The sequence below is a fragment of the Micromys minutus genome (genome assembly GCF_963924665.1).
Source record: "Micromys minutus genome assembly, chromosome: 17".
In the NCBI taxonomy this organism is placed as follows: domain Eukaryota; kingdom Metazoa; phylum Chordata; class Mammalia; order Rodentia; family Muridae; genus Micromys; species Micromys minutus.
Window position 1 is genome coordinate 50,581,094 of NC_137952.1, and position 17,604 is coordinate 50,598,697.

The 17,604-nt window shown below is 48.5% G+C and overlaps 1 protein-coding gene across 2 annotated transcripts in view; it reads left to right on the top strand.

Annotated features, from left to right (window-relative positions):
* The window catches only part of SLC24A3 (solute carrier family 24 member 3), a 439,524-nt gene that overhangs the window by 399,436 nt on the left and 22,484 nt on the right, over positions 1-17,604 (top strand). Inside the window, exons 9-13 of one of the 2 annotated variants that reach the window (XM_080931187.1) lie at positions 607-660; positions 5,676-5,806; positions 8,463-8,662; positions 10,013-10,283; positions 15,870-16,036. In XM_080931187.1, the coding sequence (XP_080787313.1) occupies positions 607-660; positions 5,676-5,806; positions 8,463-8,662; positions 10,013-10,283; positions 15,870-16,036 (823 nt within the window). The remainder of the gene's footprint in view (positions 1-606; positions 661-5,675; positions 5,807-8,462; positions 8,663-10,012; positions 10,284-15,869; positions 16,037-17,604) is intronic. The other variant, XM_080931188.1, reaches the window with a different exon arrangement.

Here is a 17,604-nt window from a genome sequence, read left to right on the forward strand (position 1 = left end):
AGCCATTGTCCACCATGCCCAGCCCCCTCTCAGCTCAGTGTTCCTGCTGGCACCCTCCCACCCAGGAGGGCTCTCCCTCCCTCCCTCCCTCCCTCCTTCCCCTCCGAGTGTGTGTGTGTGTGTGTGTGTGTGTGTGTGTGTGTGTGTGTGGCTGTCTTGACACTACCTGACTGTCTCTTTATCTCTGAGTTCCTTTCTTCTCCTTGTCTCTTTCTGATGATGCACCTCTGTAGTCAACACCCCTGCCCCCCCACACACACACTGCTGCCCAGCACCACCCCCATCAGTTCCCCTGGTGTGTTTGTTCTCCGTAAGTAGATCTGGGTAACTCCAGTGAGTAGTTAAACTCCAGAAGCATCGTACAAACACTTGCAGGCTCGAAGGCCCGCCGCTTCCACAGAACTCTTTCTGGGAAGCGAGTAACTGACACGTTCCACTCAGGTGAGGAAAAGAGCTGTGCAACATGAAACACTCGCATAGACTAGGAGCGTGTGTAACTGGCCTGCCTTACCGTCCTGGCCATGGACAGATGCTTCCAGCACTGGCTGACGTGGCTCGACAGGGCTGCTGGGCTTGTCTTCTCTGACTGTACTTCTTCCTGTGCAGGTGGGAATCTCTAGTCCTTGTGCTGATGTACCTCATCTACATCATCATCATGAAGTAAGTAAGGCACGCGTGCAGAACGAGGGGTGGGAGAGGGAGGTCTGACTCGCTCAACGTCCACCGTCAGACTCATAGAACCATAAAAGTGACCCTCTGACCCATGTCTGATGACAAAATCAACATTTCCATATTTTGTTCACAAACTCTATAGTGCGTGTCTGTCTGTCTGTCTGCCTGCCCCCCATACTGGGAGTGTGGGAAGATGAGGGGAGAGGGAACAGACTGAAACCATAAACTTCCTTAGTCCGGATGTTATCAGTCATTTGTTGCTGTGTAACAAACTGTTCCAAAATTTACTAGCTTTAAAATAAAACACAAATATGTATTATCAGAGAATTTAAAATCCCAGAGCTGTCTCGCCGGGAAGCGCTCAGAGACTCTCATGGCATCACAGATTGGACACTGGCTGGGGATGAATCTTCCTTGGCAATAATGGAGGATAACCCACCCACGTGGCCGGGTGGGGGGGGGGCAGGTGACAGCAGCAGGTCTCAGTTTCTCTCAACCCTGTGAGCTGGTTGTTAAGAAATATTAGATTCTGTTTTTCCTTCCCAGTCCTGCTCTCAGAATGACGACTCCAAGACTAATTAGTTATTATTAAATGCTTAGGCCGTAAACTTCGGCGCATTCACTGACTAGCTCGCAACTTATTAACCATTTAATCTATTCCTTGTCTGTCACTTGGTTAATTACCTTCCTTCAGTCCCAGCCTGCTTCTTCCTGCTAGTCTCTTCAGCATGGCCCTCAGCGTCTCCCTGAGGCCCCCTTCCTGATGGTTTACATCCTCTCCTAAGTCCCTCTCCAGTCTCATTTTATTCTCACGCTCTTCCCAGAATCCTCTCTTCCTGTCAGTGTCCCACCTCTTACTTCCTGTCTCAGCTCATTGGCCACCAGCTTCTTTATTGACAGGTGATGCTTATAAGAGGTTCTCTACCACTGGCGATTCCAGAGAGGGAGGCAGAGGGTAGGGGGGCATCCACCTCCTCAGACACGCACACCATCCCTTTTGCCATGTTGACCTGAGCCACCAGGGCAGCCCATACTCAGGGCTGCCCGTGAGTTATGGAAGGAAAGAGCAGCCGATAGCTTGTTCATGTTTTTCAGCTACCACTTCAAGTGTTCTTCCTTCTGGAGTCGAGGTGGATTACTTTTTGTGTCAAGAATGATAGTCCTGCTTACTGTTCTATAAATAAAATAAAAGCACATTTTTTGAACGTGCTGTTGGGGTTCCCATGTAGCGTCACCAAGATGAGTAGCTCACAGAGCTGTAGAGCCCCTCCCCATTGAGCTGTCTCTTAAACTTAGCCATCCCCTGCATTCCTTCTGCCTGCATAGGTAGCCACCTCTAGGTGTTTTTCTGATAAAATGTGCAAAAGCATTTATTAGGGCCACCAGGGCCCAAGAGACCTGCTGGAGAAGCCAGTATAAATACAGCCAGGAATAACATTAGCAGCATTTAAAATCAGAGGCTGGCCTGACAAGTGTCCAGGGTAGACAGACCATAAGCGGCTCACTGACTGTTTATTCAATATGGTGTCTAGCGCTTATTGGAGGAGATGTCCAATGATCAGCTCTGAATGGTCTCACTGGATGGAGCATTTCTAGAGTAGGACCTCCATGCTGCAGATCCTGGTTTGGAATTGTTACAAAGAAACGGATGGGAAAGTGAGAAGTCACACACTGCTGTGACAAATTACCTTCCATTGGAACTCCATTGGCAATCTCCCACTGAGAACATAGCTGACCCAAAGGTTTTCCAAAGCTTCTTGCCTCCTGAGAGAATGCTTAGTAAGGGGGGGGCAGCTAGCTGTCTTACTCTTCTTTGCTTCAAATGGCAAACCTATGAATGGAGTTAGTGCCGTGGGGATGAGGGGGTGTCTTCAGCGATTCTCAGAGCTTCCTTTCTTTCATTTCGTTATTTCACCTTCTAAAAAAATTTTTTTGGAAGCTCCAAGTTTGGATTTCTAGAGTCAAGAATCCTCTCGTTTCTCTTTTGAGAAACTGATCCCTCAGCCATTCCAGAATTGCCACAGAGTCCCCTCTGTGCTGAGCATTCGTGCTCTCAATTCCTAGTTGTAATGGCTGCGTCCACCATCTTGAATTTAATGGAGGCTTTGCAAAATGATGTGGTCTGCGAGCACAGATGGAAGTGAAAGAGAGGGGAAGTCGAGGAATGTTGCCAGTGAGGTGTCTCTGTAGCCACAACACCTTTCACTTGGTCACCATAAAGCCCACAGGCTGCACAGTAGACTTGTGACATTAAGCCTCTACCCAAGTCACACCAAATATAGCAGCTAAGGAGACTGTTTCTGCTGAGGCCTCAGCTTTCCCACCATTCCAGATGTTCAAACCAGCAGGATGCAAATAAAACTGCGGATAACAGCTCCTGCTGTCATGGGATTCCCTGCACAGGCTCCGTCCTAAGTTCTACGTTGAAATCTCTGCTCTTTAGGCTGCCCCCTCTCTGCAATCAGAGACTCTAATCGTTGGGTTTTTATAAAATCTGATTTATAAAATTGCATGCTTCACAATAAAATAGCTTCGGGGTACAAGCACAAAATTTAAAACATTCAATTAAAAATATAAAACAGAGCCACAGCCGGGGGAGTGGGAGGGGACCCACACAGCATACATTAGACTCTTCAGCTGCCTCCTGAGAAGTGAACTTTAAAATAACTTGAAACACTCTGAGTGAAAATCCCAAAGCCATTGTGGACTTTCCAGATAGGTAGATACCTTCAGGGCTATGTGGCACAAGCATCCTTGGCAAGAACGTCCCTCTATTTGTCACTTCTCTGAGATGAATGTTTAGATGAGGTGATGTGGTCCTGCGGGTCAGAGCTAAGCGTTTCCCATCTGTCCCCAGGAGCAGCTCTCTCCCAGCCTCTGAGTAGCCTTGGAGTTCCTGAGTCCCATGTAAACAGTTGTCAGTGTACTGTCTGCTTTCAAAAAAAGCCACCACTGAATACTGCCTTTTTAAAAAGCCTTCGCTGTATGGTGCTGCTGTCCTGTTATTAAAATACCAATACGTTAATAAGATGCGGTTATCCTTTGAGCACAAACCCTTGTGCAAGTGTGGATCTTCATGGGGAAAATAGTTTTTGAGTTAAGATAGCGCAAACACTGCTTCAGGACACATTGCTAGAGTAGATTTTAATGCCAGAACTTCTGAGGCAGGGGAATTATAAGTCCAGAGCAGTGTGTTCCAGATTACCACGGGGCTACAAAGTTATACCTTGAAAGAAAGAAACAAAAAGCCACTGATTTTGTCCCTATCATAAGGAAAGGAACTGACACTGGGGCCTGGAAACCTGGGCCTTTCTATTGGACAAGTATTGAGGACAAGCAAAGCTGACAGAATGCCGGGCCCCACACTGCAGCCCCCCAACCGTCAGCCCAACCTTACTCCATGCGGATCTGTTCCCCTCTCAGCACAGAATGTTGAAGCCCCCAGCACCCTCTCATGGCTCATCCTTGAAGATTTTAGCATGTGTGTCTGAAAGAACTTCTTCTTCGTCCTAGCCACAATCACAACTATATCACCTGAAATGAATGCTAGTTCAGTATCTCAAATACCCACCCAGCATTTTAATTTCCAATAGTGTCAGTCTGTCCTACTTTTCAGGTTTCTGTTTTTCTTTTTGGGTTCCCATAAATATCGTAAATGTTTTTCAAATGATAATCCGAATGGATGATCTTTCAAGTGACCCTTGGGAGCAGCATGCTTTGTAGTTCTTTCTATGTTCACACCTCTGGCGTGTGTGTGTGTGTGTGTGTGTGTGTGTGTGTGTGTGTGTGTGTGTGTTCTTTATTCTGCAGAATTTAGCTGTTAGCCTGCAGAGATGTCCATAGCTTGTAAATTATTACTGCATTCCAAATCCATGATGTGTCAGGGCCCAGTCCCCAGGCTGTGTGTCCTGTGTGTCTGCCTTTGATTTGAATCAGGATATGTCATGTCAGCTATACCATAGGAGGCGCATCTAGGCCACCTTTCCCTCTGTGCTGGAGGCAGCCATTAATACGCAACGTCATTGTTTGATCAAGTGTTACAAAATACTGATGTTCGGATTCTTTCCCACTTAGGAACCAACCCCCCTCCCCGCCCAAAAAAAAAATATCTTCCAGGATTCACTGTCTGTGCCTTTTCAGAGCCTGCGTCTGTTACTCTTCACTACTTCCTTGTTCTCCTGTTGCCAAAGAGGAACAGCCACAGGCTCCAAGAGTATTCAGGACAGGGTCCATGGAGAAGAAGGTTCAAACGCGAACATCAATCCCTACCACACCACACTCTGTCTCCACCATGTAGCAGGAAGTTCCCATGGTTAATGCCCCACAGAGGCATTGACTGAAAAGCCAGGCATGAGAATACAGTGGGAGTGGGCTGGGGGGTGAGGGGGGCTCCTGTCTGAAAGCAGAAGGAGTGAGGAAGAGATGAAACCAGCATTAAGTGGTTTCTGGCCCAGCCTGAGTTCCAGTGGGGAGCTGGAAGTCAAATTGGGAGGTTATACCATGGCCAACGCGCATTGAGATCTTCGAGTGAGAGAAAGTGCGGTTGTGGCCCCGGTGCTCAGTCATTCCCATCTCCGCCTTCACCCTCGGTGCTTTGAGATGGCACACTTCACGGTAAAGGGACCAGAGCATTTATTTCCCTTCCAAAAACATCCTAGCACCCGGCCAGTACTGCTTTGCTCTGATGTGAGTCTACTGGGGCAGGCCAGAAGCGCGTCTTTCTGTCTCCTCACCAATCACTTCAGAGCTGGGGCACAGAATGGTGTCATAAGGCCACAAGCTTACAGAAGTGGGAGTCCACAGTAACAGAGATTCTAGCAACAAAGCCTCTGAGTGCAAGAAGCCAGAGACAGGTAGGTCTAGATAACCACCCACCTGTAGCACACAGACCATGAGGCTCGGGCACAGGGCCTTGTAGGTGCGTCAGAGAAGGAAGAGAGGATGGAGTGGGGCGAAGGGGAGCGGGGATGCTGACAGACTGTCTGTGCTTACCGCCTGCCCAGATACAATGCGTGCATCCACCAGTGCTTCGAAAGGAGGACGAAAGGTGCTGGGAACATGGTCAACGGACTGGCCAACAACACCGAAATCGACGACAGCAACTGCGATGCCACTGTGGTGCTACTCAAGAAAGGTAACTAGCAGATCCCGAGTGTGGGCTGGACGCCACGCCGGGTCCCCGGGCGCCACAGTGTGAGTCTGTCTCAGAGGGACAGCCAGCTCTCCTGCCCCGCCTCGTGCGCCATACCTGGATCCACTGAAATGCCCAGGGAACCCGCGGGGCCAGGACGGAAGAGCGCGGATTTTGAGGCGGTGGGTTAAGGTTTGAGGCAGGACCAGAAAGAGTTAGTTACGTAGCCCCTCGGAGCCCAAAGGATGGGCAGCATTTGTGTAATGAGTAAGCCAACTGACTGCAGAAGAGTGTAACAAAGTGCTTCTGAGCGACGGGTATGGCCGGTTATTATCCCCTATATCCAGACTCTTCCAGACGAACTAATTCAGGTTCCAAACCACAGACGGGGTGAGAAAATGGCCTTGGTTTTCTATTTAATGGGCTCTTACAAAGCAATCATTGTGCTAGAAGTGACCGGTGCTCTCTGATAAATGACATTACCTGGACGGGATGTAGAAAAAATATCATGTAATTTCGCCATGAATGTATTTCCTTTTTCATTTAGCTTTTAAAATTTTTTCTCCTTGAACTGTGTCCCGTATGGTCACTCTGCAGGGAAACAACACAGAATAAATTAGAAGCTGTGCCGGTTATTTTCAATCATATTTCTAGCTTTAGACTCTCCCATAATATCTTGAGATGGGCTATTTAATATCGTTTTCTGAAGGACTATGTGTATGTTTAATGGAAGACTCTGATGTTATTAGCACCATGATGGTGATGATGGTGATGGTGATGATGATGATGGTGATGATGATGGTGATGGTGATGGTGATGATGGTGATGATGGTGATGGTGATGATGGTGATGATGATGGTGATGATGGTGATGATGATGGTGATGATGGTGATGATGATGGTGATTGATGGTGATGATGGTGATGATGGTGATGATGATGGTGATGGTGATGATGGTGATGATGGTGATGGTGATGATGGTGATGATGATGGTGATCATGGTTATAGTGATGATGGTGATGGTGGTGATGGTGATGATGGTGATAGTGTGATGATGGTGATTGATGGTGGTGATGATGGTGATGGTGGTGATGGTGATGATGGTGATGATGATGGTGATGATGGTGATGGTGATGATGGTGATGATGGTGATGATGGTGATGATGATGGTGATGGTGATGATGGTGATGATGGTGATGGTGATGATGGTGATGATGATGGTGATCATGGTTATAGTGATGATGGTGATGGTGGTGATGATGATGATGGTGATGATGATGGTGATGATGGTGATGGTGATGATGGTGATGATGATGGTGATGATGGTGATGGTGGTGATGGTGATGATGGTGATGATGGTGATGATGGTGATAATGGTGGTGATGATGGTGATGATGGTAATGATGATGATGATGATGGTGGTGATGATGGTGATGCTAATGGTGGTGATGGTGATGATGGTGGTGATGATGATGGTGATGATGGTAATGATGATGGTGATGATGGTGATAGTGTGATGATGGTGATGATGGTGATGATGGTGATGATGGTGATAATGATGATGGTGATGATGGTGATGATGGTGATGATGGTAATGATGATGATGATGATGGTGGTGATGATGATGATGATGGTGATGGTGATGGTAATGGTGGTGATGGTGATGATGGTGATGATGGTAATGATGATGGTGATGCTAATGGTGGTGATGGTGATGATGATGGTGATGATGGTGGTGATGATGATGGTGATGATGGTAATGATGATGGTGATGATGGTGATAGTGTGATGATGGTGATGATGGTGATGATGGTGATTGTGATGATGGTGATGATGGTGGTGATGGTGGTGATGATGGTAATGATGGTGGTGGTGATGATGGTGATGCTATAAGAGACCTTTTATGTGGTTTCATAACCTAGAAAATGGAAGTGAGAACTACAGGTGGCTATAGCCAGGTACCTGTGAGGGATTTGTATGCAGTGCTATTCCAGAGAGGGCGGGCTCAGGCCTCGGTGGAATGCTCATACTTTGAGGCTTGTCTCAAGCCTCCTCCTGAACAAGTCCTCTGTGTGTGGATGGCTCACACCCCACGCACTCTGCTCACAGGATGCACGCACACCTCCACCTGGAACACAGCTCTGCAGCACCAGGGTGTTGGGTTGCCATGCGTGGACACGATGGTTACCAAAGGTTGTTAAGGCCTTTCCTGTGGCGCAGATCTTAGTGGTGGGAAAATAATTCGAGGACAAGGAGGAATTCTCTTACCCTGCTCATTCTTGCCATATCGATGAGTGGTGTTTGGAAAATCCCGATTCATTTCAAATGAGAACATGACCATGACTTTAATATGATTCCTAATTCTGATCTTCAGAGCCTTCTATGAATGGATTTTTTAAAAAGGAAAGAAAAGGGGGAGGAAAAGGATGATGGGAAAGGAAAAGGGGAAGGCAGAGGAAGAGAAGGAAAGGAAGGGGAAGTAAGTAGATGATGGGTGGAAGGATGGATGGATGGATAGATGGGTGGGTGGATAGAGGACAGATAGATGGATAAATGGATGGATGGACCAGTGGATAGACGGATGAACAGATGCAAGGATATGAAGGACTGAGGTAGGGAAGAACAAAAGGAAGAGAAACAGGTGTGTGCCTCTCTCCTAGGCTACACGCTACTGTGTGTTCTCTTTCACATCTCCCTAGCCAATTTCCACCGCAAAGCATCAGTGATCATGGTGGACGAGCTGCTGTCTGCCTACCCACACCAGCTTTCTTTCTCCGAGGCTGGCCTCCGAATTATGATCACAAGCCACTTTCCTCCCAAGACCCGGCTCTCCATGGCTAGTCGCATGCTGATCAATGAGGTATCTGGAACAGCATAGTGGATTATGGGAGGAGACAGAAGGGGGAGGGGCAGGGCTGGGAGGGGAGAGAAGGGAAGACTTCCTGATTTAAAGATGCAGCAGCTGGGTAACACGGGTCTATCCCTCAGCCTCCCCAGCATCTTTGCCCTCTGAACCATCTGTGCCGCATTCCCCCCCCCCACTTCTAGTCGTCTAAATCTGTAGTGCACATTGAGGGACACAGCCTTGTCCCCTCTATTGATCTTTCTTGAGACAGGGTCTCACATAACCCGGGCTGGTCCCAAACTTTCTATGTAGCCAATGGGCGTCTTCTGAGCACTGAGACAAGCATGGGCTACGTTCCCAGTTTGTGGAGTACCCGGCATCTCACTTTTGCTAGATAAGTGCTCTACCCGCCAAGCTACATCCCCAGCCTCACCTGTTTTCTTCCACTTGAATAAATCTCCTCATAAACTCTAGTCAAGGTTGCTAAGTAAAAGTCCCCATCGTTTAAAAACAAGCCTGGGCTCTTGCCTTTCGCTGGAGCGGTGGCCTCACCAGCAAAACGGTCCAAGCGCAGCACTGTGGCTTTTCTTGAATATAGAACAAGGGTCTCTGCCGTCTGGAGGAAGAAAAGATGCCTCAGTACACAGATGTCAAACAAAACTGCCCACCCCAGGTGTAGAAATTTTCCCCAAGAGAATTTGAAAGGTTTCAGTGAGTCATAAGAGGTTGATCCTCCTTTCTAAAAGAAAATCATCTAAATCTATACCATGGTTATTGTCATTATGATGATTGCCACACCCCCTTGTTGGTCACTCTAGACCATACTGTTCCCAGATACAAGCCACAGACACCTTCGTGTATGTACAGTAAGTTTCGGAACACTCGAGCTAGTCAGATGGCGACCCTCTGTGCTGTTTTGTCCCCGCCCCTGTGGTGATTCCTGAGATATCATCTTCCGTGTTCCACCTTGGGTGCTCCTCCTCAATCAGACAGCCTCCCAACCTGGTGCTCACAATCCAAGCCACCCCATGGCAATTTCGCTCCTCCTCCCTCTCTTCTGCCCAGCCCAGGCTGTAGGCATCTTTAGTAACCAGTCACGGATGACTTGGGGAGGGGGTAGGCTTATACAACAAGAGCTGGTGTAAGTTGAGGATCTTGGGGGCTAGTACTCAGCCTTTGAATATATAACAGCACCAGACCAACCCCTAAAAGTCTGTCATTGCTTTGAGAAATTTCTAGCCCTTTGCCCCAGAGTCTTCTGGACCACCTCTTTGTCAGTGCTAGGGAAGACATACCTGGTGTGGTTTTTGGTTTGGGTAGTTTCCGTCCCTCCGACTACAGTGACAGATCACTTTCTATTTTTAGAGGCAAAGACTGATAAACAGCAGAGCTTATACCAACGGGGAATCTGAAGTGGCCATCAAAATCCCAATTAAGCACACCGTGGAGAACGGAACAGGGCCCAGCAGTGCCCCAGACAGGGGTGTGAACGGAACCCGGAGGGATGACATGGTGGCTGAGGCTGACAATGAGACAGAGAATGAAAATGAAGACAATGAGAACAATGAGAAAGATGAAGAGGAGGAGGAGGATGAAGATGACGATGAAGGACCCTACACACCGTTCGACCCCCCATGTAAGATGTCCTGGGTTTGGGCCTTGGAAGGGAGATTTCTGGGGATCACTGATAGATGCTCTTCACTTGGCTGTCTTTATTATTCAACTCCCAAAGGGCCCATCTAGAAGCAGAAACGTATTTGTATGAAGTGTCTGCCGTGGGAAGGGCTCTGCTGTGAAATGTCCAAAATTGCAGGCGCATGGCCAGGAGTTGAAATGTGAGCACTTCACCAGATGCATTAAGAAGCCGACAGTCCTCCCTTAGCGTCCTAGTCATGCTCCAGGACCTTTCGTTCAGAGTGTGTGACCCATGCCAACAGGCAGTGTGGTGCCCACGGGCAGAGTCAATTCACTGCTGTTCCTTCTAGGCCAGAAATGCCCAGTGTAAGATGGCTCTGGGGGACACCTCCCTGCTTCCTGTGTTCACACTCCCCCGCCCTCCCTCTGCTCAGTACCTGCATCTTTAACATCCTGTTCCTTGCACAGTAGCATCCACAGGAGACGCAGAGCCATGCAAAAGCTGGTCCTGTTGGAAGCTTTCAGGACCTTGGCCTGCATGTGTAATGGTCCCATAACCGTGTATCTCACTCCCACCCATCAGCAGAACAATAGGACCAAGCCCAAAGTATTTTGTGTCCTTGCTAGACCTTCAAAGTGTTTTTGACTGGTTTCATGAAGGCTGCACTGGTCCAGTTCACGGTGTTGGTCATCTGAGTCTTAGATAGTGTGTGCAGTTCTCCTGGGCTGAGGGAGCTCGGGAGAGGATGGCTTGAGCAAATGTAATGTGACCAACATGAATGAAAGCTCATTTAGTGGCAGATGCCATTGGAGTCCCCAGGCCTGTGCCGTTCTCTGATGCAAGGCCTTGCTGAGCTTCTCGCTCCCTGTGTCTGGGGGAGGGGCAGGCAACACGCACAATTCCGACCGGAACTGTTCCTGATCCCCCACTCCTTCCCTAAAACATCGATTGGCACTTACCAAATCTAATTAAAGAAATGCCCGTCCAGATTCCTGTACACCTGCCAAAGCTAAATTGCTACTTGTTAGTAGATTGTCTCCACAGGGGGAAAAATGCAGCCCCTCCACCTGTGGTTTCACTTTCTGTGGTTTCCCTCACTCAAGGTTAATTGCGGTCAACCACAGCCACCATCCACAGTCTGGATATATTAAATGGAAAAATTACAGAAACAGTTCATAGGTTTGAAATCAAGCTCGGCTCTGAAACCGAGCTCTATTCTCACTTAACCCTGTTCCACCGCACCTGAAGCATCCTGTACAAGCAATTCAGGAGGCATGTCCCCAAAGCCTGTTTCACAGCAGTCACTACGACCATCGTACCACACTTGCCTTAATAAAGCTGTTTATAGATGCATATCAAATGTATGTATGCATTAAATATTTGTGCATTATATGTACCTATGCATAGTACACACGTCTAGCACACACATAGTACACACATCCCTACACATATGTTCTTGAGTGGACAAACCATTACCACCTGCAAACAGAGATTTGTTTATAGGTAAACACATTTCCATAAGCACACACACACAAAGGAAATCCACCAAAATAAAATTGTATTTTGCTAGATGGATTTTTACTTCTATTGTAAATGTGTGTTTTTGCTTTCTATGCAATAAGAACAAGCGTGAATGTTTACCTATGGGTCCGACAAATTGCGCAATTACTTTTTCCCTCCAAAGAACTGCAAAGCAAGCTTTTTGAAAGGACTCTTGCCATTTGCCACCCTGCTGTGCCAGCTTCACAAGTATATGGCCTCCACAGAGAAGAAGCGTGCCTTCATTCACTGCTGAGTCCTAGCCTGGCACAAAATGGCTTAGACAGCACCCAACACGTTTGCTCTAAGTGAACAGATACATGTGCCCCTGGGGCTCTATTCAGAACACGCAGTGATAGACCAACATATAGAAACCATTCAGGGCTGCTGAGGCGGGACTAGGCATCACAGCTGAAACGTGCGCCGCCTTCTTCACTCCCGCCTCCCTGTGGTGCTCACTTTGCTCAGGAAATGAAACCTTTGCCTTGAGCTACAGTCACATTGTAGACACCGGTCTGTGTGGTCCCACCTTTAGGGTTGTTGTTGCCGAGGAACAAGGGTGTGAACTGTGACTGTACAGTTTCACGGCTGTGAGACTGGTTTCCTAACCCAGCGCCAAGCTGAAGCAGCTGAGAATAGCAGAAGGGGACCTCGGCCCTCGATGGCGCAAGCCCACACTGTGCACAGCTTTATTTAATTAACCCCATCCTCCCGCTTGCTTGGAGTCCCATGTCATGACCTCATCTTCCTTCTCCATTTTAGATTCTGAGGGATATTAGAGATCCAAGTTGAGGTCATTTCTTTTCCTAGTCACTTGGTTCTTTGTAACCCATAATTGGGAGTCTATCTTAAATCAGTCTCCCTCTCTGTCCCCCTGTTCCCCCTCTCCCTCTCCATCCCTCCCCCCTTTCTGTCTCCCTCTCCCCCCTCTCCCTCTCCATCCCTCTTCCCCTCCCTCTCCATCCCTCCCCCTCCCTCTCCATCCCTCTCCCTCCCTCTCCATCCCTCTCCCCTCCCCCTTTCTGTCTCCCTCTCCCCCTCTCTCCCTCATGTAGGTCCAGCAAAGGGATTCCCCCAGAGCTACATGTGGGTAAAGTCTCTATGCACAACTGAAGGGCTCACATGGGACTCAAAGACTGGCCTTATTATGAGGCCTGCAACACCTGAAGCCCATCAGGAAACAACCTTCCATCTCGATGAGCAATTTAGCCAGGCTCTCGGGTCTCGCTGCCCCTTCTCCACATGAAGTCCAACAAGATGCATAGTGCCCAGTAGAAAAGGGCCCACTTTCTTAATACTATTTAGTCCTCATTAATGGACTACTCTTAGAGTCTTAAAACCATTGTTCGGCCTTTCTGATACTGTGAATTATCATGTAGTTAATATCTCATTACTAGTAATATTAATATTTTTAGTTTACTCGAGGCAGAAGAATGCTCTGAAAAACGGGTAGATGGGGTGAGAGCAGGGGCCATATCAGGCCATTTCGTTGGTCACGGGATGGAGGTGTGGTGTCACTCTAGAGATGGCAGACAGCAAGGAAATGCTCTAGTCTTGTTCTTAAAGCTCTCTGCCAGCAAGAGCGAGCAGATGGAGGTGAGGTAGGCGTTAACGTGGGCGTGTCTTTATGGAGCCAGGCCCCCTGGCAGGGAGAAGGGCTGGAGAAGATTCTCAGAGCTGGCTCAGTTGCTCTTGCATCTCTTCAACGCTTGGCAGCAGTGACCAGCAACACCAGGCCGGTGGAAGCAGTTGCAAGTAGCGCCCTCTAGTGTTGCTGCCTGTTTATGCAGGCCTCAGTATCGGGATTTTTCAGTTCTCCGGCCTGGGTGTCTTGTAGCGTCATGGGCTTGACAGATCACTGGGACTCTTCTGCAGTCAGGGCCGTGAGTTTCTTTGGCTCTTTCCAGCTTCCTGTCCTTCGTCAGCCTCAACTCTCAGCTTTCTTTATCTGCCCTAGGCCCCGTGTGCCCTGTTCTGTCAGATTCTTCCGCTTCCTCTTCCTTAGCTGTCCAGAAGCCTCCACTCTTGATGGAGCTCCGTCCCTTTGCCAGCTCAGCCCACGATACTCAGTATAGGCAAGAAAAGAGCCCTTACGAGAAGCCTTTCGAGAGAGGTCCCGTAGGAGGGTGTCTTCCAGCCAGCTCACCGAGCCAGATCATCTGTCTACACAGCCAGAGCCTTCCTCACATGCAAATGAACTTGCATACAACTAGAAGGGTTTGTGTTGGTTCCAGTCTCTGCAGCCCTTTTGCCTGGGTAGAAATGGCTACGTTATCTGATGTTCGGGGAGGCCTGTGCGAGCTATTGAGACAGCCCTATTGCGTCTGTCTCTTCAGGAGCTGAAGCAAGTGGGTGTGTCACCGTCTGAGTTCTCTCAAGGTGTCTGGTTTGTCAGTATAACTGTTGCAGCCTGCTGCCCGCCCTGGGGGCTCAGGGCAGCACAGAGCATCCGGTAGCTCAGTGGGCAGGTTGTCTTGTTCCATCTCCTGTCTTTGCTTATGCACAAGAAAATGCACCCCGGAAAGAAATCAGGCAGTGGGAGCTTCATAGACACTGAGTCATTTTAACAGATCTTTAACAAAGTTTAAAACCTGCCGGGGGGCCGGGGAAGGCGGGACCCTCACCTGTCCGACTACTACCATGTCATCTTTACTCCTCCCAGCAACTCTGTGAGTTTGTACCACTGGATACACGGCTCACAAGTAATAAACGTAATATCTGGTGAGCTGGAGTGACTGTGCTAAATTACTGTGATAAAGCAGTAATCAAAACCAACTTGGGGCGGAAGGGCTTTATCTGGCTTACATGTCCCAGTCAGAGTCCACCATTAAGGGGAACCAAATCAGGAACCAAATCAGGGCAGGAACCTGAGGTCATGGGGGTGGGAAGCATCTAGGCCATCCCTTGCTTCTTTGTCCCCATGGCTTGTCCAGACTACTTCCTTATACACTCTGGTATCACCGGTCCCAGGGTGGCACTGCCTACGGTGCGCTGGACCGCCCTCACAGACTCACCTACAACTTCTCAATTGAAAACTATTTTCAGTTCCTTAAAAAGTCAATGCCTACCTCATGGCTCAGCAGTCCCCCCCCCCCCCCAGGCCTTCAGCCAAACCAAAGCCGTGCTCCCCAGAAGACCCATGCAAGGGTACTGACAGGCACTCTAATTGTTATGATCTACAACTGGCCACTGCTCAAAGCTCAGCCCCAAGAGAGTGGAGAAGCAAAGTCAGCATATTGCCAGCAGTTAAAGGAATAAACTAATGGCACTTTAATCAGTCTCAAAACAAACATCTGGTAAGAAAAAGGAATGATCACTCAATGATTAATTCCTTTAAAGATTGGGGTGAACAAATGCTGATCTGTGGTGGTCAGGTTGACTCCAAAGACACACAGAGAATTTTCTGGAAGATGAGGATGTTTTGTATCCCAGTTGGCACAAATACCACACGCGTGCCAACGTATTTCTTTCCACAGGCCAATTAGCAGTTGAAAAACCAAAGGATTTAAGTTACTATATTTGTCAAATCTGATGTTACTTGCAGGATAGTCAACCAAATGAACATCTCTGGGTGTTTCTGGCATGAAAGCAGTCAGACAACCCAGGACGGTGGAGGCTGGCTTCACTGGCTGACTGGCCACCTTGTTCTCTAACCTTTTAAGTATCTGAGCAATGCCTTCTCGAACCCATAGCAGCTTATGGTGCAATGCTGAAAGCTCCCATTGGGTGGCGCTGTGACTGCTCGCGCTGTGATTTGGGAACCGAGAACAGATACAAAATGGTAGTCTTCCCAGCTACACCTACACACACCACCCTGTCGTGAGTGCCTTCCTCATCTTTCCCACCAGCCCCTTTTTGTTATAGCCCTCCAGGCCAGTAACCCGTGAAGTGACTCGGTTATTTACAAGCTAAGGTGCAGGTGGGCAGTATATAACTTATGGTTGGTTTTCCGTGTCAGGCTTGGGTGGCAGCCAAGAGACGTAAAGCTAATTTCTCCCTTTCTTTTTATGTCTGCCTCCTCTCCCCACCGCCACCGCCACCGCCAAGCTGGCAAACTGGAAATTGTGAAATGGGCATTCACCTGGCCGCTGAGTTTCGTCTTGCACTTCACTGTCCCCAACTGTAACAAACCCCACTGGGAGAAGTGGTTTATGGTGACATTTGCTTCCTCTACGCTGTGGATCGCAGCCTTCTCCTACATGATGGTGTGGATGGTGAGTGTGTAAGGGCCCTGTGCACTGCTGGGTCTCTCTAGAGAGAAATGTACCAGGAATGAACAGGAGTTGGTGTCACACATGATCTAATCATATCAGCCAGTTATCGATTCAGTCTGTTACGTAACAACCCACACCTTAGCTTGGGGGTTTAAAAATCATTCTGCCCACATACCCTTAGGCTGACTTCTTTAATGATGCTTGGCTGTGGGCAGCTCTGAAGCCCTGCTCCAGCTCCAGGATTGTAATCCTTGGATATGGGTATCAGGGGGTGGGGAAGGGGGGAGGGGAAGCGGGATGGGGGCGGTTTATCTTCTGTATAGTGCTGACTCCCTTCCTTTGGGCTGGTGCTACCCTGAGATGGGTAAGTGGAAACCTGAGGAGCCAACCTCTCAGACCATTACTCCTTCTGCACATGCTGTGGCCAAGCCCAGTATCTATGAGTAGAAGAAATTCCCCAGCTCTGGCGGAGGGAAGAGCAGCAGAGTCTCGGGCAAAGGACCTGTTGCACTAGGTGATTGCACAGGGTCCCTTCCAAGCTAAAATAATGATCCAATGATTGCGCCAGGTTATGGGGCCTCAAAAGCATTCTGCCCCAGAGCCATTTTCGGAAACACAGGCAGTTTATTTACATATTCTTTGGCTGGGAAGCAAACCTAATCCATTAGACTTAGAATTGGGCAGAAATTAAAAGCCATGACAAATTATGCAAATCCAAATTAACCTCACTAGGGTGTTAGACAGAATTGCAATATAAATTCAGGAATTTATATTCAACTTAAAGCTCAAAAGAGGAAAATTCTGGAAAGGTTATTTTGGAGGTAATGGGAAACTTCTGAAGCTGGCCTGATAAAGACACAGTTACCCCTGGCCTCAGCCTCAACCTCGTGGGCAAACAGAGTTTTAAACCTGAAAGTATTGTGACCAGGGCCTTCTCCATCATCCCCAGCCCAGGTTTGGGAGTCAGGATTGCTATCCCTGACTCTGAAAGTCTGACCCATGGAAAGAATTAATCTAGATTTAGCTTCTGATAGGACTGTAACCTAAGGAGAAGCCAGGGACCTGGGCGGGGCTTCCTGAGCCATCAGTTCTCCAGGACTCCAGGCTGGACCTTAGCATCCTAACAACAGTAGAGGAGCAGGGGGCTAATCCCTGCAGAGCTGGGCCACAGTCCCGCAGGACCTAAGGCTTCGCAGGGCTTTTGCAGCTTTGTTTTACAAAGACTCTTAGGAACAGCAACAGAGAAATATGCGTTGCAGCATCCTCCCTTCCTCCCTGGAGATGGACGCCAGAAACCCAAGGCCACCTATGTTGAGCACTGAATGGAAATGAGAGTCTTTTCTGGTTTGCATCTGAATCTATTGCACATACACACACACACACACACACACACACACACACACACACACACACACACTTTCCCTACCAGCCTCCGAGCGCTGTGAGAAGAAGGATGGCCTCCCTGTGGGCTGAGGTTTGCATATTCTCAGGATTTTATAGAAAGTGTGAATGTCCCAGTGGCACCCGAGGCTGGCCTAAGAGTTCCAGGCGTTGTAATACCCACTTCC